This window comes from Taudactylus pleione, unplaced genomic scaffold (genome assembly GCF_031769625.1).
Source record: "Taudactylus pleione unplaced genomic scaffold, aTauple2 ptg000089l, whole genome shotgun sequence".
NCBI lineage: Eukaryota > Metazoa > Chordata > Amphibia > Anura > Myobatrachidae > Taudactylus > Taudactylus pleione.
This window is the reverse complement of record NW_028284491.1, coordinates 3,077,551-3,099,551: the sequence shown is the minus strand read 5'-3', so window position 1 is coordinate 3,099,551 and position 22,001 is coordinate 3,077,551. Positions and strand designations below refer to the sequence as shown.

The following is a 22,001-nucleotide window of genomic DNA, read 5'->3' as shown; positions in this document are numbered from 1 at the left end:
TATTCCACAGTGAAGGACAGGGTTATCCCAGGGATCACTCTGCTAGAATAGGCATGTACACAATGGCCAACCTGATGGGGCTGCTCTACCACCTGTCCCACCCACTCAGATTTTCTATCGCTCACTCCACCATCATCTCTTGATGGCCCCCGATGAAGCACTTCAATTGTTGCTTCGATCGGGTGCTAGTGCTGTTGGCGCAGACATTTCTGCTCGCAGCCTCCTGATGTAGCAAGCAGAAATGTGCCAAGAATCAGTGTTTTGGACTCGTGCCCTAATCATGACTTTATATGGGTGTGCCGCCTTACACAGCTATACCTGTATGCGGTCATCATGCCGTCGCACACAATTCCGACGGTCCAAATCCAGACGCCGGAATCCCAACAGCAGTCAGAATCTGCTGCAGGGATTCTGTGCACCAGGATAGTGTACCCAACCCAGCTAAACCTGGTGTGACAAGCATGATAATTAATGGGCATCCAAAAACAATTGAATTGCTCCAGTGGGTGCCCATTATCACCGCCCAGAAAACAATGGAATTTCCCCCTTAAAAGGCAAACAATTCCAGTCAGCATCCCTTTTAACGTTTAATAGAAGCAAAAAAAGGTCTTTGCGTGCCAAAAACGTCCCAGTTTCCCCAAAATACAGAGCTGTATTCATGTTTTCCCACATTGAACCAGCCAGGTCCACAAGCAGCAGGTAGCATGTGGTTCTGTCAGCTTCAGCCTTCTCCATGCCCCCAAGTTATACACTAGTTCAGGCCTGGCCAACTGGTGGCTCTCCAGCTGTTGTGAAACTACAAGTTCCAGCATGCCCTGCTACAGTTTTGCTATTAGGGAATGCTAAAACTGTTGCAAGGCATGCTGGGACTTGTAGTTTCACAACAGCTGGAGAGCCACAGGTTGGCCAGGCCTGCACTAGTTAATGTTTTCTGTCAGCATATAGACAAACTATAAAACATGCATTGAACTCACCTGGCCATTGTCAGTTATTGCCATAGAACAAGTCGGTCCAGCGGCAACAGCTATGACTATCTTGCTCTGTAACTGGGCAGACACTCTCCGGGGAACTGCCTGATTTGCAGTGGTGCCGGAACCAATTTGCCCACAGTTATTATATCCCCAAGCAAATAGCTAGTTGAAAACACAAATAAACAATGAAAAATAAACTTTAATATAGGTATAAAAGTTTAAGATAGGAGCAAATCGTAGCTGCATTTTAGTCATACAGGCTATATAGTGTTTATTTTGTTTTGCAACTTAGAAATATTACAAATAAATCCATTTTGCAAGCAAACTCTCTCCCCTCCCCCCTACCTAACACTAACATTTCAATTAAGTATATTACAAAAGCAGTAGAGAGTTTGCTTGGATTATACATATTGTACACAAATAGATTAGCTACTCTCTGCTCATTCTCCTTGACCCCTCTGCTGCTTTTGACATTGTGGACCACCCTCTCCTCATGCAAATCATTCACTCCCTTGGCCTGTGTGATACTGCCCTCTTCTGGCCATCCTCTACCCAACCTCTCCCCTCACGTATCTCCGCTTGTCTCTCTGCCATCTCTTCCTACATCCTGGATGTCCCAGCCAGTGGCGTAACATGGAGGGGTTGAGCAGGGCATGTGCCCTGGGCAGTCGGCCACAGTCCAGGTCACTAAACACACCACAACCAACCACACGCTGCCGGCAGTGTGTTTGTTTTAGCACTGCACTCAATAAGAGTCACGCTCTTATTGGCTGCTGCACCCAGGCCTGGAGCCTACTCATGAGCTCCGATTTCTGGCTCCTGCACTGCGTGAAGGGAGAGAAGTCATGACTTCTCTACCAGTGCCAAGTTGGACGGGAGCAGCGGACAGCGGCCACAGGATCAGGGATTCTGCTAACTAAATTGTGTGGTGTGTCTTATGTGTAAAAGGCACTACTGCTGGGGGCACTGTATATTGGGTTCCATTTTTCATCTTGCCCTGGACTCCAAATATCCTGGTTAAGCCACTTGTCCCAGCGCTTTTTTAAACTTAACATGTCTAAGACTGAGCTGATCATCTTTCCACCCATATAACCTTACTTCCCACAATTTCATTATCTATTAACGGCACAACCATCTCCTCTAGCCCCCAAGTGCGCTGTCTTGGAGTTATCCTCGACTCCTCCCTCTCCTTCAAAAACACACATTCAGTACCTCTCACAGCCCTGCCACTTCTTTCTCAAAAATATTTCTAGGATCAGACCCTCTCCCACCCTGGAGGCAACCAAGACCCTCATCCACTCACTGGTCATCTCCAGATGGACTATTGTAACCTCTTATCTGGCATTAAAACAATGGTAGGTGCACCTCCCAGATGGTCAATATACCTTTCAAAAATGGCTGCCTCAATAAATAGGATCTGTGAATCCTACTAAAAAACAACAAAAATAAAAATGTATTGAGGCGCTTGGTTTGAAAAGGATAAAATGCTCAATTCGCATAAAATTAAAAATACATTTATTCATACAACATAATTTGTGCTGTAAAACTGTGTGGAGTCTCTCAATCTATATAGGTAACATTCAGGGGAACATACCAATACACCTCAATTGGTTTATATCTAAATCAAAATAGAAATACAGGGAACATGTCGGAAATATATATTAATCACACTGTCAATATTTTGCTGGTAATCTGTCTGATGGTTATTCGTTCTCCTATGGATGTAATATAGTAACATAAGATGATGAACCCCAAAACGATGAAAATCCGTAGTAGAAGTCCAGAAACCAAAAATATGTATGTAAAGTTCTGTATCAAATAAGTCCCGTATTCAAAATGTTCCGTGCGAGCAGTATATTAAGACCGCACAATGAATTACTCACAATAGGTGGTTATATCAGCGTTGCAGCCGGTCCTCTGTATCTCCGTGTATGGGGTGCTTCCACCGCTCGTCAGCGGGAGTTGCGGCTTGGACGGCAGCTTTCTCCGGGTTTTAGGGCTCCCGGTTTCTTCTGAAGAAACCGGGAGCCCTAAAACCCGGAGAAACGCGTCAAGATTCTTGTCCGTGCTCTCATCTGAGATTTGGTTCATCCACGTATTCAGCATCGCTACGGATTGCAGTTAAGCGATCCATACACTCTGGTGGTTCAGCAACTTCTATATTGTTCATCACTACCCTCTCCACAAGCCAGCGGATACACTGGGCTGTGCAGTCGGAGGGAGACTTACAGCCTACCTACTCTCCCTGGGGGACGAGCTGCTGTCCAAACAGTCCAAGCCGTCACTCCCGCTGATGAGCGGTGGAAGCACCCCATACACGGAGATACAGAGGACCGGCTGAAACGCTGATATAACCACCTATTGTGAGTAATTCATTTGCGGTCTTAATATACTGCTCGCACGGAACATTTTGAATACAGGACTTATTTGATACAGAACTTTACATACATATTTTTGGTTTCTGGACTTCTATGGATTTTCATCGTTTTGGGGTTCATCTTATGTTACATCCATAGGAGAACGAACAACAATCAGAGATTACCAGCAAAATATTGACAGTGTGATCAATATACATTTCCAACATGTTCCCTGTATTTCTTTTTTGATTTAGATAAACCAATTGAGATGTGTATTGGTATGTTCCCCTGAATGTTACCTATATAGATTGAGAGACCAGTTTTACAGCACAAATTATGTTGTATGAATAAATGTATTTTTAATTAATTTTATGCGAATTGAGCAATTTATCCTTTTCAAACTAAGTGCCTCAATTCTTATCTGGCATTCCTGACTCCCACCCCTACTCCAATCTCTCCTTAATGGAGCTGCTCGACTCATATTCCACATCTGCCTCCCCCCTCTTACAAGCCCTACACTGGCTACCCTCCAGAGCCCAATTCAAGGTTCTTACACTCACTTACAAAATCCTCACCCAATCTTCTCCCATTTACATCTCAGATGTCATCTCAGTTCACACTCCTGCCCGCCTACTTCAATCAACATGTACGCCCCCCCCCCCCCCACTTCACCTCCAAGATTTTGTCAGTGCTGCTCCCTACTTCTGGAACTTACTCTCTGACTCTCCACAAATCTTCAAACTGACTCTCAAGACCCACTACTTCAAAGCCTTCCAGTTCTCATCCTATCCCTGTGCTCCATACTTCTTCCACCGTCTACCTCATCTGAGTTACTCCTGTCAGCCCCATCCCTTTAGAATGCAAGCTCTCATGAGCCGGGCCCTCTTCCTTCATGTGCTTCTCCTTCCCTCACTCATACTAACTTCTACTCCCAACTCCCCACAAGGGCACCAAACACTTGGCTGCCAACGCCCTACTGCTTATTTGAGTGTTATGACTGCTATTGCAGCAATGTCTATAAACTATGTCCTTGTCCTGCATTGTTTTGTACTGTAAGTCACTGTTTTCTCGTTTCCTTGTTAATGCAATTTGAGGCACTGCGGGAACCCTGGGACACCATATAAAGGAATCATTATCATCATCATCATCATGTAGTGATCAAGTTATATTTAATTATGCATTTGCAACTAGTGCACATTGAGATTTCATAGAATGAGTGTTCCTATATAGGATAAAAATGATGACTTATCAAAGTTGGGACCTATGTAATAATACTAATACAGTGTTACATATACCAAGAAACTCAGCGTTAGTCCAGTGTGTGATAATCTTCCCCCTCCCACATTATCGATCAGAACGTTTGGTGTGGATTAGTTTGCAAGACCCAACGCTTTGGAAGAAACATTTTACAGGGGTGTCCTTATACAATGGCACTGACATGTACTGGCTGTGACCAAGTTGTAGGTTGAGAAAACACAGCACACATGTACATTAACAATCTCAGACTCCTCTTGTATCCTACAGTGAAGACCCCTCTCATTTAAGTTAGTCATTCTGGGAGCACAATATAGTAGTAATAAAACAAAGCAGAACCTCTGGGGCTCACACCAAACAGTGTGATATCACTGACCACTCCAGTCCCTTCCATCTATGTTTGCAGGTGGGGTAGAGGCACAATCGAACCATCTAAAATTAGAGATAGCGGTAGACCACCAATTGGGTACAGCAGATAACAATTGAACTTTGACCTTCCATCACACGTATATTGGTGGAGAGATGTTGGTCCTGCTTCCTAATAATGCTCCCAGGTATATGCACTAGGAAGTGTTGGAGTATGTAAGGAACTTTGTTTAGAAAAGGATTTGTGTTCAGGACTCAACTTATACATTCCTGGTAAAATCACTTATACATCAATAAGACTGATTGTGTCTCATCCTGTAAATTTTGTGCATTTCACTAGCAATAATAAATAGCAACATCCCAAACTGCCAGCTGAGCTGGTACAAAAAAAAAAATTCATGTTCTTTGGCAAGGTAGAAGAGATGGTGTGCCCCAACCAAGGCGTGCCCTTTAAAAATAAGCCACTACCACATCCTCTCATTTACATTCTCTTTAAAATCTATCTTTTTTGCCATGCTCCATCAAGCTCCGCACACCGCTGCATTTACTCAATACCCTACCCCATTGGTAGGCAACCTGTGACACTCCAGCTGCTAGTGAACTATACCTCCCAGCATGCCCTGCCACAATTTTTTGGTTAGTCAGGCATAAATATTAAATGTATTGTTACCTCTCCTTCTGCCGTTAGGACCATAGAATGATGAGAGCCACAAGTCACTTGCGTCACCTTCTTTGTCAGCAACTCAACACAGATCTGAATAGGAGCAGTGCCCTGGACTGTATTGCCATTTCCAAGCTGGTTATAACCATTGTGTCCCCATGCATAAAGCTCACCATCTACACAAACATTCAACAGCAGCATTATTACCACATGGCCAAGAAATAACAGCAGGGGATGTAATAAGATCAGGCACGCACATGGCAATCTACATTGCTAGCAGAATAGTAAAACACTGTTTTCACACTTTCTAGGCCCATAAACATAAGATGCTTGTAAAGACTCCAGAAACCAAACTGTTAGGTACTAGAGGGTATATTTACTAAATTGCAAATTTTAGAAGTGGAGATGTTACACATAGCAGCCAATCAGATTCTACTTAATATTTAACTAGCACCTTCTAGAAGAAGATAGCTAGAATCTGATTGGTTGCTATGGGCAACATGTCTTCTAAAAAACAAACCAACTTTAGTAAATTTACCCCTAGGACGCTTACCAGGCCTGCTATACACACTGGGCTCAATCCAATTAGGTGCGATGTACTCACGTGTGCGAGTCATAGCAACAGTGGCTTTGCTTGACGGCCGCCTGGTTTCGCCTGAAAGTGCTCGATGCCCCATAGGGCAGCGAGCAAAGTCAGGCGATTTCAGTGTCGAGTCAGGCTGCGAAGGGTGCAATGTGCCAGGCCGTTGCAGGTATTTTAACACCGTTGCAATGGCAGATTGCACCTAACTGGATTGAGCCCACTGTGTCCATAACATTCACTTGACAAGTATATGAAAAACAAAACACATGCACAGATTAAAAGTTAAGGGCCGTAGTCAATTAGGAGCGAAAAGCAGTTTTCGGTGATAGTTTCACGTGTGACGTCATTTCGTCATGCGAAAAGTTTCCTCCATATTCAATTCAAGAAACTATTCGCCAGTGCGGAAACTCAATGCAACCGGCAAAATAAATTGTCGCCTATAAATAGGTCTCGAAAAAAAATAAAGTGCTGAATTGGGGGTTTTGGGGTGCAAACCTTGGAAACCCCCCCCCCCCCTGCACCCTTGGGACAGTCCCCCACCAAAAGGTAACCTGCGTAAAAAATTTTTTAAAATATTTTAGATTAAAAAAAAGTACCTTTCATTTTGGGGCCGAAAACGTCCAAAGTTGGGGGACAAAATTAAAAACAAGCAAAATAGACTCCAGGGAGGTCCCCAAGTATGCCCCCAGGTGTTTTTCTTGTTACAAAAAAAAAAAAAAAAAAAAACCTTCACTTTAGCAACTTTAAAATATGCTTGCACCCATTTTAGTGTAACCCAAATTTTCTGGGACTACTATTCGGGGGTATCTATAGCGATCCCCAATGTCAGTGCATCTTTAGGGGGTGTCAGGCTGATTTCCCCAAATCTGATAGTACTTTGCCTGTTTGCAATTCGCTAAGTTTTCGCCGATTTCTAATTGAATACGGGGATAATAGCGATGGTTTTGCATGCAAAACCAGCGATGTCAGCGAAAAGTCCGGCATGCAAAAAGTCCGGTACTTTTTGCACCCAATTGAATATGCCCCTCAGATGGTTCTTCCCTATTGTGCATTTATTGTTACTATTCTCATGGTAGGGAGGTGCACCCAGGAATAAAAAATAAATAGTTATCAGCAGAAAAGAAAGTATTCCTATATGGGGCATTCACAAATCTCAATAACTTCTAGTCAGGTAGCAATGCTACAACCAGTTCGGAATACGACATAATATAAAGTAAAAGAAAAAAAATTTACTTTACTAAAATAAATGCCAGCTAAATATTAAAATAAAGCTAAATCGTGATACAAAAACAAGTATATTGCTTTCAAGACTGATTGTAAATATTGACTACTCAATAGTTCATTTAGATCACACATGAAACGAATCTCCCTTAGGGTAGATGTATTCTTTTATCCATAAATAGGGGTAACCAATCCACAGGTTGAATCAAATTGTCATGATAGTGAAATCCCCAGTAAGATCCACTCATTTTTGATACAGTACTCCTTTATCTCCCATACGAATACACACTAGAGTGATTGCATTGCATATACTGTAGTTAGCTACCTCATTAATATTAGTCAACTAGTGTATGTGTATTCTTGGGATGTCACACATATGTACTATTAATACACCTATTATTTGGGATTGTAAACCACCACATTAATTTAAACCAGGGCCAGCCAATATGTCGATAGCGATCTACCAGTAGCTGTTGTCGGTAGATCGCGACCAACTAGCTGCAGGAACTGGGGACGCTGGTCTCTGAAGTGACCAGAGGCTTCTTTAGTCTCTGATCACTTCAGAGGCCAGCGTTCCCAGTGATGCAGTGCACGGGTGATGTCATCTGAGTCTCTCACAATAAGCCTGCGTGCCTGGATCTACTTAGATCCAGTCAGTGGCAGGCAGCGTCTACGTGGGAGCGCTGAGCTGCGTGAAGGGAGGCAAGTACTGCTCAGGGGAGGGGGCACAGCATTAAGGGCATTACTTGGGGAACAGCATTAGGGGCACTACAGCATAAAGGGCATTGCATAAGGGGCACTGCATAAGGAGCTCTAATACACGGGTAATTGCATAATGGCACAGCTATAGGGACATTGCATAAGTGGCTCTAATACAGAGGACTTTGCATAATGGACACAACTATAGGGATAACTGCATAACGGCACAGCTACAAGGGGCATTCCATAATTGGCCCTACTACTGGGGGCATTGTATAAGGGGCACTACTGTGGGCATTGTGCAGCCTAAACCCAAGTCTCCCGGGGTGGGATATGAGTTGGGAAGCCGGCGGTCGGGATTTAGACAGTCGGCTTCCTGACTACATCCCGTGTGGATAGTGACTGTGTGCTACAATATTACACGAGCACTTTGAGCCCTGAATACAGAGCTGAGGATCATATGCTAAATGCAATAAATCCCATTGTTGGATATGAATAGGGGGATTCTATTACAGATGGGTCCACATACATCTAGTCTCCTGGTGCTTTAAACAGCCCTTCTAGTCGCGCCATGCCATGACTCAGTAGCGCCGAGTGTCTTTTTACCTTCAAATGCTTCTTATTCGCACAACAATACGAATAGATGGCACAAGCAGCTTCTGCTGATTAAAATGATATGCAGCATGTCTGTGTGTGACTGCGGGTGTATCTGCATGCTAAACACTACGTTACAGTAGCTGACCCTAACTTAACATTTTGCATGCAGCTACACCCGCACTCAGAATATAGACATGCTGCATATCATTTTAATCAGCAGAAGCTGCCTGTGCTATCTATACGTATCGTTCTGCAAATAAGATGCATTTGAAGGTAAAAAGATGCACGAAAAGATGCGCAGTGCTACAGAGTCACACTGAGCTCCCGTGTTGTGGCGCGACTTGTAGTGCATGGAGGATAGATATATGTGGGCACATCTGTATATGCATTTGGACAGTGAGACTATATCTGATTAGTATATAACAAGATGCTAGATTAATTTAAACAATGTGATGGTTTACAGTCCCAAATGATAGGTGTAATAATAGTATGTATGAATGACAACCTAACACCACACTAAAGGCCCCCACACATGGAGCGATATAGCACCAGATCCGCTGGATTAGAACGATATCGCCGCTATATCGTTCTGTGTGTGGGTAAGATATCGGCCAGTGCGCATCCCGTGGGGTCGTCCATCACTCCTCCTGATCGGCTTGTTCAATTGATCTGGGGAGGGATCAATGAACAATCCCATACAGCATTATGTGGGGAGCGGGGTGTGCCAGCATATCGGGCACCAGATCGCTCAGTGTGTGGGGACCACCCGATATGTCGACCATCGCATCACTAGGTGCATATTGCACAGTGTATGGGGGCCTTACACTTGTTGACGAATATTAATGAGCATGAATTTGTTTATATACACTCTTTAGTACATCTGGCGTGCAATGTTTTATGAAATGAAAATTATCCTAATTATAACCTTTCAGGTAAATGATAAAAATAGAATATTTGCTTCAGACATACGAGATTGAAACTCAGGCAGAAAGATAACTGAAGTGGAAACAGAGGAAGAAAGAAAAGAAACAAAAACCCCTTTAAGAGGTTTCTAACTATATGCAACGCAATCACCCTAGTGTGTATCCATATGGGAAATAAAGAAGAACTACTGTAAAACAAAAAAAATGAAAGTGGATCTTATTGGGGAACTCCCTATATAATCATGAGAATTTATGATCAAACTTGTGCATTGGTTACCCCTATTTATGGATAAGTTATTATAACAGTCAATAGGCGGCTTATGAGAAAAAAAATTATATATATATATATATATATATATCATGAATATAAATAAAAACAGAAAACTCAGCACTCACCATTGTTAAATCACTCACAATAATAAATAATGGGGTTTTGGTTCATGGATTGATCAATGTATTTAAGCCTGCAGTCTTCATCATGGGATCCCATTTCTCTGCAGGTCCTACATTATCATACCTATGGGAACCTGGTAGCTGCTATCAGAGTTTAAACTGAAAAAATGTTAACTGGTTTAAAGCTTACCTGCCACTTATGGCTTTTAAAAGGAAAGTCACCAAACATAGCTTCTATCATACTACCAAAAAGGCAGCTGACACAGGTTAATATAAATGAGCTTGCACAGGGGTGCATGAGAAAGTTATGATCACAAAAAGGTAAAATTAAAAATTAGCCAAACAAATAAAGTCAGAAATCCACTGCACTCGCCACTCCCAGATTTGGGGTGCAAACGTGCACTCGCCATTCCCAGGACTGGGGTGCAAGTGGCTTGTGACCACATTGCTTAAATAAAAACAGAAAACTCACTCACCATTGTTAAATCACTCACAATAATAATGGGGTTTTGGTTCATGGATTGATCAATGCATTGGTAGTATGATGAGGGCTGCAGGCTTAAATGCATTGATCAATCCATGAACCAAAACCCCATTATTTATTATTGTGAGTGCTGAGTTTTCTGTATTTATTTATTTATTTATTTAAGCAATGTGGTCACAGGCCACTTGCACCCCAGTCCTGGGAATGGCGAGTGCAGGTTTGCGCCCCAAATCTGGGAGTGGCGAGTGCAGTGGTTTTCTGACTGTTTATCTCATGAATATGATATTCTGATAACTGACATGCAATTTACGGTCTCCTTGGACACATCTTAATAGAGGATCTTCTATAAAAATATGAAATTTTAAAGAAATGCCAATTTGGAACTTAAGCAAGAGGGAGGAACCCATTTACAGCTCACACTAACCATTATAAGCGCCCTTTCAAAATGTTCAAATATATAGTTTTATTGTAAAATAGAAGATACAGAGCCATCTAATTAGCTGCAGTATATTAAGGCAGAGGGAAGAAATACAACCATGGACAATGTATCATACCTTCAGTACAGACCAGGATATGTGGGCCACTGCCATAGCTAATGCCATTTATTTTCTTGCCACAAAGAACATCAAGTCTTCTTGGGATCATAGTGCTTTGATTATCTCCAGTTCCCAGACAATTACTGCAATTCTGCCCAAATGTAAACACCTGCAAGAGAAAACAAATATGCAGCGATCCTTGTAATCTGAGCAACAGTTACTAAGTGAAAAGTACAAGATTCTAAATTGATATTTAAAGTGTTAGCATTACAGGCTGGTTTTTTTAAACCCAACAGGCTTTTTCCCAAAAGAAGGGTTACCCATTTCAGGATTGCTATATCAGATTACAAAATGGGAAAGGTCCAGTTTCCTGGTCCAGGGGTTTGGGCTGGGCATTGATGAGTCAAGACATATTTAATAATTACAATTTTATCACATCGTGTTTTTTGGATTATATGGATCATACGCTATCAAAGAAGAGGAGCTTGCTGTGATAAGCCATCTTACTTCATATCTCTGGAAGGTTTCTGTTTTTTTATATATGTATTTGTGTGACAGCACAGATTTAATTACTACACTAGATGACACACACACACACACACACCTCTTGATATTGTCAAAACTACGGAATGCATACATGAATGCAGATTTTAACAACTGTCAGAAGGAAAATAAAAAGTTAATTAAATTTTAAAGGGAAAAAAAAACAAAGACTAAATGCAAATAAATACAAGTATTGGCTTTGTTTTATTTAAAATACTTGCAACAATACATAAAATATTGCAAATTTATTCACACATCACCATTTCACCCGAATCTACCCCACTCTGTATGCCCTATCCCTAGCTAAACCCCCACACCTGTCCCCACCTACCAGCTTAAACCCCAAGTAGCGGAAGTATAAGCAAAGCATTTTAGTTGTATGCAAACCGTTCCCATCACTAAAATTTCCAACAACCGGGAATGTGATAGAAGAAAGCCACAAGCACAATAAGGGAAGAGACTTTGGCTAGCCACTCAAGGGGGTTTCAGATGGCGCCACAACAGTGACCAACTGACAGCATCCATCCCTCCCATATCAACATCAGTTTCATCTTGTGTAGAAATGCAACCCCCAACACACACAGGGGAGGACTTTACCCTTAAGGGAAACCCAACACTGCATTCCATATGCATAATATAACTAAGCGAACAAATAAAAAAAAAAAAAAAAAAAAGTTCTCAAAGCAAACTTCCTATATCCCTTCAATGCGCCATAGGTCCATTCAGGGTAACTTGGCCCTGAAAGGTACGAGATACCTAGAGGTCTTGAAACTGCTTTAGAAACTTTTATGTTAAAGGGACACCCACAGTAGAAGTGGTACATGGTCTCCTCCTCCCCTTAACCACGCTCATCGGCAATTCTACACATGCCGTTCCCCCTCAAATAAAGCCTCCCATGAAAAAAAAAAAAAAAAAAGTCACGCGATCTCCCTATACTTCAGTGGGATCCTCTGAGAATTAAATCAGTCAGCCCAGCAGAGCAAACATGGCCCGGTCAGAACTTCAGTGATAGCGGGACATGAAAGTAGTCCCACAGAATTCTCAGCCCAATTCCCTTCTGGAGGAGTTTCTTACATCACCCACCTCCAGTCCCCAATGACTTATTACTATCAGGCACAAGATCACATAGATCGGGAGGTACCCATGCAGGACTCACTTTTCACTTGACCATCTTCTATCTAGCCTCTGAGGAAAGGGCAACACCAATGTCCCAAAGCCTTCTACCCATTGAGGAGGAGGGAAGTTGGTTTAAGAAAAAAAATAAATAAATAAATACTGCTGGGTTGACCGAACTCTGTCCCCCCTCCTCCTTCGATCTGTAGGCGATACCTCTTGATTATAGTCATCCCATTTCCCCACAAGAGCAGGAAAAACAGAATTTATCCTGGGCCACATAGATTGAGGCAAAAAACAAACATAGCCGATGTATAGGAACACCAGGATCAGGCAGATCTTACCTCATTACTGTCAGTAGTATAAATCACTTCATTGGCACAAGTACCAAAAACACATGTTTGCCGGATGGATAATATCTCTTGGGATGAAAGCAACGTGAATAAAGGCCACTTTCCAAAATCCACCATGTCTCGACCTTGTCTCGCATCAGCTACAGTGATGTAGCAACACTACGAAGGAAAAGGCTCTTTTAATAGCTTATTTAAGTACATTTGCCTATTCCTTTAAATTCCATCTTGGAGGTAATGCCCATTCCAAAGCATTAAAACATATTGCAGTCAATGATATACTGACCAACACCCAATAACCAGGCCAGTAAGACAGTTAATAGCCTCAGTGAGGTCCCACATAAGCTTCCTGCACAAAACCCAGGAAAATAAATTGTCCATTAAAAACTCAAAATATAGTAGGCATTACCTAATAGCGGCAGCCGGCAAGGGTGAAAATCGTGATCGTCCCCAAGGTAGGTGTCGCTAATTCTACCCCCTAACCCTTTTGCTCCACGGGAGGTTTCTGTCCTCCCTGAGCTCGCCTTAAGACACCTGCATTACGTTTTTACAGGTGTACCACCCCAGTTACTCCCTTATGGGTGCCTAACCCTAATACCCCCTCTAAGCGCCTAAACCTAAAATTCCCCGCTGCCTAAACCTAAGTCCCCCCGGGGCTGCCTAACCGTAACCCCCCCTTACCCTAGCCTAACCTTCCCGGGCATCGGTCTTCCGGCGTATGGTTAATGACAGGCGTAGAGTTTGGAGCCTGTCATTAGTACCACGCCGGGATTAGAACGTCTGGAAGCTGGCATTTAGACAGTCAGCTTCCAGACTATGTCCCGATAACTTCAGATTGTTTTAGCCGCTGTAATTAGAATGCAGAGACATTCTGCAGGTGAGTGATTTATGTTTGGATACTATGCCGGCGAAGGTGTCTAGTGATCAGGATGTTGATCATGTGATCACAGTGAAATTATACTTCTTATTCTGCAAGAAATATGAGCAGGGAAGAGAAACCGTTATTTTTATATATCTACCCCCACAGAGTAGTAAACTGTGCATTTGGGTGGAGAACCTCATTTCATAACCTTGTTTTTATGATCTTTAAATACACACCAATGTGAAAAACAGAATATGGATAGCAAATTGCACTTTGTAAATAGTGTTTTCAATTACTTCAGATTTAATTCCCATCCCAAGCCTCAGCGCTATCAAATCACAGCATTAGGGGGAGATTCAATGGTTTGAATTAACTACCGGCTAAAGTGCTATCAAACTCTGGCCATTAAGCTGCAGTGGAACTACACATGCCAGCATGAACTGCCACAGTTTGCTATTAGGACATGCTGGGATGTGTAGTTCCACTGCAACTGGATGGCCCAAGTTTGACACCCCTGGGCTAAAGCAACCAAAAGCTAGTTCAATTGTTTGTGCAACAAGCCCCATGCTCATCACAACAGCTGCATTCTCTGGGACTAACGCACGGAATCAAGCAGCTTCTGTCGTACTAAGGGGGATGCAGTCAGGAAGCAGACGGTCGAAATGACGACCGCCGGCTTCCCGGCGGTCAAATGACGGGCAGGGGTCTAATGATAGGCATCAGGATTTCGACACCTAACATTATCCCTACGCCGGGAGCCCGACGATCAGCATACCGAACGAAGGCAGGCAGCCGCATAGGGGAGGGAGGGGGATAGGGAGTTGGGGTTAGGCACCCCCCACAGGAGGGTTAGGCACCCCTAAGGGAGGGTTGGTTTTACTTACCTTAATCCCCTGTCGGGATCTTCACTCCCGACGGTCTTCCGGGGTCGGGATTTAAACCGCCGGCCATACTGATTCCGTACTAAGGATGCACATACACTAAACTAATTTTTTTTACGATTTGCCTGAACCGACGGATCGGAACGACAAATAGTTAAAATCATTAAGTGTATACCCACTATGTCGTGCGGTAACCCTACATGCAGGCCAACCTGACGATGCAGCTGATGACCCTCATGCAACAGGATGCGGCAGGGAGCAGGGGTAGACCTATCGGGCACTGGATCGTCTAGTGTGTACGGGCCACTCAATATGTCGCCTGTCAGCGGAGATAGCTTCTCTGCCAACACACGTTGTCTAGTGTGTATGCACCTTTAGCATGGGGCGCACTGCAGTTAAGGTGCGCCTGGCACTCATGATCAGCCTCAAATCCCTAGTAATGGTTTAAAAAAAAAAAAAAAAAAAAAAAAAAAAGAAGGGGTGGGGGCTTGGGAACCCAAGCTACATTACTCATATTCCAAATTTACTAACATTTATATAGGTGTCAGCCTATTCCATTAGTCTATACAATTGGGAACAAAACTAATACAACAAAACTGGGTAATAATGAGATAAGAGTGGCCTGCTCGCAAACTTACAACTGAAAGTAAAAGGAAGTGGGTACAAGAGGATAAGTGCATATTGAGAAGTAAATCACAGAATTAAGCATTTTCCCACAGCAACTGGTAGGATGTAGGGCTACAAATTGTATCACTGGACCAATAAGTAAAACTTTGTTCTCAGATTAATGAAGCTTTAATTTTCATCTTCCCAAGTTTTTGAAACAGGCCCTTTAAATAACTTCCTGCCATAATGCGATGCCACCCTCTATACTAACTCAACTCATTTACGACTACAGTTCAAAAGAAAAACTTATGAGAACTGTGCATACAACATGCAAGGCCGCAGCTTTAGCCTATAGCAACTAGCAGTATTAGAAATCTGATGGCAGCACCTATTTACGAATAGTAATCTGGACACCAGTGTGTCCACATCTCCCCAAAAGCTGCAGTTCATAAACAGTGTGGTTTATCCAAGGTCATACTAATACAGCTCAATTTGCCAAACATACAAAGTGGTCAATTGCATTAGGGATAATACTTGCAATACCCAATTTAGTGCACTCCTAGGTAGTAGCCTTTACATGATGAATTAATTTGTTTTTCTTTTATAAAAAAATAAATAAAAAATTACCCAGTTTACGGGCAAAAACCCAGCGCATTTTAGGGTTCCATAGCCCGAGTTCCAATGGCACATGGTGCCCATTGCATGCCATTCACATCCCACAAATATTTATTTAAGCAGAAAAGTGACACCTGCCTGGCTGCAGACTGATAGCTGTGCTGAGACACAACAGAAGAACAGCGAACCTGCATTACAATCGCTTAATCCCAGGAGGTACATGGCTCCCCTGCTGTAACCCCAACGGGTGACAGAAATTTGTTATAGCCTCCAGCACAGAGAATAAGCCTCACTCAGTCCCATACTACACTCTACGGCTGCCGTGGAACTACAAGTCCCATCATGCTCTGCCAACCTCAAAGTGCAAGTAGTCCCAGGGTAGTAGCCCCAATCAGCCCTGAACTCACTGACACCAGATCTGGCAGCCTATGTTCTCACCGGATGAAGCGGACAGGACACGGGGCAGGGAGAGCTTGCCTTCCTAGCAGCGGTGATCCGACTCGCCGTCCGGCAGGCTCTGCAGTTCTGGTGAAAGCAGGACTGCGCCGGAGAAGCGTGGCTGCTCCCTGCTATCCTCTGCCGCTGACGACGGCCAGTCCCTGGCACCGGTCGGGGGCGGGCGGCAAATGACATGTCACGTGACTTCCCTGTGCCTGATAAAGATAAGAGCACAGCACAGAACAGCAAGAGCTTAAATAACGCGCGCTGATTGGTCCGCGTGTCCCGGAAAGTAGCTATTGGTGCCGCATATCCCGCCCCCCGGTATATCTGTTCTGTCACTGTGTGCAATGTGTAGGAGCAGAGAAAGTGCCAGCTAACTAGCGGTACAGCTGGGTCACGCATTGTAAAGTGTGTGCACACGTCCTCCTTTTGTCTTATATACTGTAAGTTTGGATTATTCCAGGTAGTAGGTAATGCAGCTGTATATAACAAGGGGCATGTGTGAAGAACATACATATTATTTGTGCAATATTGCTGAGCTTTGTGGGGAAAGTACATACTATACCTTCCAAATTTCCTGTATTGGTAAAGTTTTGCAGGGTTGTATAGAGGGAAGGGGGAATGTTAGCTCACTAGAGTGGAGGTGTATATCAGTAATGGGGCACATTCTGCACCATCCAGTTGCACTTTTGCTGAAAAGCTCATTTCTTTGACCAATGCAATAGTAAAAGCTTAAGGCACACAAACGTGGGGCATTACATATGGTCCTGGTGTTTCCTCACACATGCCCCCATTTGTTAACTGCAATGCGATCTTTAGCATGACAGTACCGCCCATGATTGCATTGCAATATGCGATCATGTCGCCTGGATGTATCATTTGGCACATGCAGGGACACAGGCTCTGAAAGGACTATAGGCGCAAATATAGAATGGGCCCCACAGCGAAATGCCGGATACACCCTAAACCATATGTCGTCTGATCCCACGGATTGGGCCAACATTTCGGGCATATTGTCTAGTGTATACCCACTATGCGCACCCTGCTGCTCAACATCTGGGTCGTTTCGTTGTCCGTGCATGAGCGACCCAGCTGCCGATGCTGGCAAGTTCAATGGTGCCGGTGAGCAACATATCGGGCAGGCGGTCACTGGATCGTGCAATGTATACCGACCGCCCGATATGTTGTTCATCGGCACCATCGGGCAGTCGCCTAATGTGTACCCACCTTAAGACATACATGCAATATAGGCTTGCCATATCACCTCATTAATTTGGGACACGTGATTACACAGGTTCTATGGCTGATTAAAACCAGGTGTAATGGAGACTTAGGGTGGATGGGCTAATTGCTAGCGGCCGTCAATTCAATTAGCGGGGCTCCCAGAGGTAATGTTTTCCTCACTGCTTTAGGCGCTGCGAGGAAAAGTCTGCGAGAAAAAGGCACCATCAGGGGTTTAACACGTGGGAAAACCCATTAATTCAGCAGCTTTCTATAGACTAATTAATTTTCCCTGCAACTAATTGAATTCCCCTGAAGTCAGCCAGCCACAGAATCTGTATAATTTGTATGTGTCCTGAACTAACGGCAAGCCTATGTACAGTATATAAAACATTGAAATTAAGGTGGTGGTAGTAGTTTGGCCTTTAATGTCATCTTTTAACTTTTTTTCCCTTCATGTGCCTTTTACAGAAAACCTGCCTAGTTGCTGTACTAACACTGAAAAAAATGACACCCTTAAAAACATGCGCAAAGGACTGCAGCCACAGGGACAATAATAAGAAGTTTCACCATCCTTCATAAAAGCTTCCATTAATATATACTTAAAAAAAAGACCCACACAGACGCTATCCGTGGTGACATTGACCAAATAATAATACTACATGACGGATACAATTTAATATCAAACAAAGTGAATGATTAGACATAGAGGTGTTAATTCCACGTCCTTAAAATATAATAATAACCTCTGAGCATGTGTCTTCCCACTGGTAAAGTACTTTGAAAGGTTTGTCACCATGATTACGTTCTCAATCCGTAATTCGTCCTCAATACTGATGTATAAGCGGACTCATCAATGTCAGGTGCAGATTTGGTGTAGGGCACTTCACATCAATCACTCCTCCCTTAAGCCTCAGTGTTGATATATATGTTTAGACCATACTGAATGCTGTAGAGAATTGCTATGCAGGTATTCAGGAAAACACACGAGCTGAATGCTGAGAGGCAAAGCCGAGCATGTGTTCAGGAAAGCACTGGACGAACCATACCCCGGCAACAGAGAGAGACCAGCAGTCCTAGGTGCAGATCCAGCAAGGTAGGCAGATGTACAGGAGACTGACATGGAGAATTTCATACCAGGGGTGCGGAAAATAGCCCTGGGCTGGTTGATTCTCGGAAGAGGGGACCACATTTTCTGGGGACGCCCTACTTTCTGAGGAAATTCAGCCCTTGGCTGACCAGTTTGGGGCTTGTTGCCATAATGCTGTGTCTCCATTCTATAGCACCAGCCTCCCCGGTTCAGCCTGATGCTGGTTATGGGAAAATAGGGGGAACCCTAAGCCGTTTTTACCCCCTATTTTCCCATTCCAGCCCTGGCTGAGAGGTCCGGGGCTGGTTATGGATTTGAGGGGAACACACCCATTTTTGTTTTTAATTTGAAGTCTTTCTATGCTTTTACACCTTACGAAGCCTGCACAGGTCATAGTGATCTGAGCAGAGCTGCTCCTAAACTCTCCTTCCACAGACAGGTCTATTGTTTGGGTGGGTTTGCGGTCATATTGTGGCTGGTTTTAAAACCGACCGTTAGTAAATCTATGGTTCCTAGTCTTGTTTATGTGAAAATATTGATTGCTGGTCTGATGTTCTAAAGCAGGGATGGGGAACCTCCTGTCCGGTTGTCGTATAAGGCCAGCGGAATCATTTGATCTGGCACTCTGAGCTTTTTTCTGCTAGCCTTATCTGGTTAGCAGGGTGCCTAGAATGGCACCCAGCAGCCAGAATCTATTCAGAAGTGCCATGTGGAGCATCCTTAGGACGCTTCAGGCGCTCACAGTGCTGCCCTTACAGCTCCACGGAACATCCTGAGGATGCTTCGGGTATTGCTGTAATCACTGGCAATTGTGGCCTCTCCCCGATGTAACATCACACTGAGGCGGCGTGGCCTGCATCGGGCCCGTGAATAATGTTATATATTTCAAAATGGCCCTCGGCAAAAAAAAAGGTTCCCCCACCCCTGTTCTAAAGTGTTCAAAAGTCGGTTTTGGCTTTAGTAAATGGTCGGTTTGCAAACCCAATGGCAAAATGACCAAAAACCCAAAACCGACCTTTAGTAAATATACACCATGGCCTAGTTGAGTGATTTTATCTCATGTCTTTTCTCTCTACTCTTCTGCTTTCAGTGACTTGTAACTTCCTTTCTCACTTGTCCCAGTCTTTCTCCACTTTATTATTCATAAAGTAACATTATGTGTCTGCAGTGTTTGTATAAATTAGAGTTCATGCAGGTGCATAAAGCCCCAGCGTCTGGCAGAAGGAGCCGGAGAGGGGCGGGGGGATCCAAAAGGATCGCTCTTCGCAACCCGGGACTCCTTCCAATAGAGAAGAGTGGGGTGTGCACTGCGAACGGGAGCAAACGCCATCTGAAGGTGGCGAAAGCTCTCGCAGTGATGAATTTCTGTCCCCATACTAGTGTATGGGGACAGCGGACAATATCGGGAGTGAAAGGTAAGCAGGAGGCGTCTGTGATATCTCCTGCTTTACCTTTTTGATGAATGGCCCGGACACCTAATTTCTACAAAAGCAGGTGAAAATGTTCAGTTTCATCTGCTTTTGTAGAAATTAAGTAATAATGAACAGATCCCTAAACTAGATGTGTAAGTACATAAGGTATGTACATACTGGTGATGAGTGTGTTGTGGTTTCAGATACAATTGGGAATATGTCAGACAATTCTCTGTCTAAAGGATGTGCTTGTGGGTCACATTTGGCTTTTAGGATTGTGCAGACTACACTTTTGAAAGTTTGTTTATTTAAGCAGAGTTTTGCGTAATCTTCTGTAATGTTTCTCAGAGTGCGGAAGGTAGTGTGGTAGCAAAGTTATTTTTTTATGATTTTTAATGCTTTCTGTTACAGCTGTGCCTGAAATGTTATGTGGGCATATTATTGGTATTTATAGGGAAGTTATCTTTTGACAGTGTGTTGGTGCATACTGATGTTATGTTAAGTCTGTCAGCAAATGGTACTGTATTATATATTCCATGCTCTTAAAATTTAGTGTAATTATGTATATTTGACACAATAACTTGGGCTGGCATTTGCAATTGCTGGGCAGTCTGCAGCATTCAGTGCGGGGACCCCACATCATAATTGCCTCCCCTACCGCATCCTGCGGGAGAGTCTAGTTTCAAGCTCTAATCTCCCGCTGCCCATAATTCTGAACAAAAACCCCATATTCTTTGGATTCTTCCCTGTAGCCGGGGAGCCACCAAGGAGTCTCTGGGCAAGGACAGTGATTTACCGTAGTCTGGGCTCTGCATCCTCTGCTGTTGCCTCTCAGCAACTCCTTGTCGGAGTCCCGGCTGTAGGGAATACAAATCTAAAGGTAAGTATATTTTATGTAGCTGGTTACGACAACGATTTGTGGTGGACTATAAGCAGCCTGTTAAATACTATCAGGGTCCCAAACACAATTCCTCTTAGCAACGTATTCTCGACCCAGCAATAAATATATGCTTAGGGATGAATTCACACAAGGTCAAATTGCATTTGGAATTTATTGCATAGGCATTATATTTATCATATATATTGTGCTGGAACTGCAGAGCAGCAAAAATGACAGGGAAAATGGCGTAGCTGGCCCTGATGGTAATAAAATGTATTAGGGTACGAATCCCATCAGTGCTGAGTGTATCACTGTATATCCTCACTTCCTCAGAGTAAGGTCTTACTGATGGTGACACCCTGTGAACCAACACCCACTCACCTCTATCCAAGGTATCCTTATTTGCCCTGTGCAGCTCTGTGTTTCAGCATGCTTTGCTTCTCTCTCCACTATCCCACTGCCCCCGGGGGTATAGTTACTTGGCAGAGTACCTGTTCCACCTCAGTTTATTCAGGCTCAGTAACATAGATTATTGGTGCAAGGGATTTGTTATTATATTTCATCTGTCACATCTTGGCTGTGAGTGGGCCTTATTGTGAAACCCATTTGAGGGATTGTTTGTTAGGAAAATGTTAGCGAAAAAAAAGGCAGAGATTTGTGGGTGATTTGGGCAGAGACTCGGCTGTTATGAATGGCCAGAATACAGTAGGCATCTGTGAAACCATAAAGATGTTAGAAATTAATATTGATTGTGATTTAGAAATTGTTATTTTTTTCTATGGGAGATATTTAGGAAAGTTACCTGGGAGATGGTATCGGTCATGCTGTACATGCTATCTTAGAGTTTTATCAGTAGGTGGCACATCATTAGGGATCCACTGGAGAACATTTGTCCAGCATTTTGTACCAATACATTATATTTTCAGAGCTTGATGCAACTGG

The 22,001-nt window shown here is 43.4% G+C and overlaps 1 protein-coding gene across 1 annotated transcript in view; it reads right to left on the bottom strand.

Annotated features, from left to right (window-relative positions):
* The window catches only part of RCBTB1 (RCC1 and BTB domain containing protein 1), a 47,051-nt gene extending 30,388 nt beyond the window's left edge, over window positions 1–16,663 (bottom strand). Inside the window, exons 1-5 of the mRNA XM_088469101.1 lie at window positions 16,454–16,663; window positions 13,046–13,213; window positions 11,064–11,214; window positions 5,619–5,785; window positions 975–1,133 (exon numbers count right to left, since the gene is read on the bottom strand). Coding sequence (XP_088325227.1) covers window positions 975–1,133; window positions 5,619–5,785; window positions 11,064–11,214; window positions 13,046–13,213; window positions 16,454–16,648 — 840 coding nt within the window. The 5' untranslated portion in view covers window positions 16,649–16,663. The remainder of the gene's footprint in view (window positions 1–974; window positions 1,134–5,618; window positions 5,786–11,063; window positions 11,215–13,045; window positions 13,214–16,453) is intronic.
* Window positions 16,664–22,001: the final 5,338 nt, after the last annotated feature.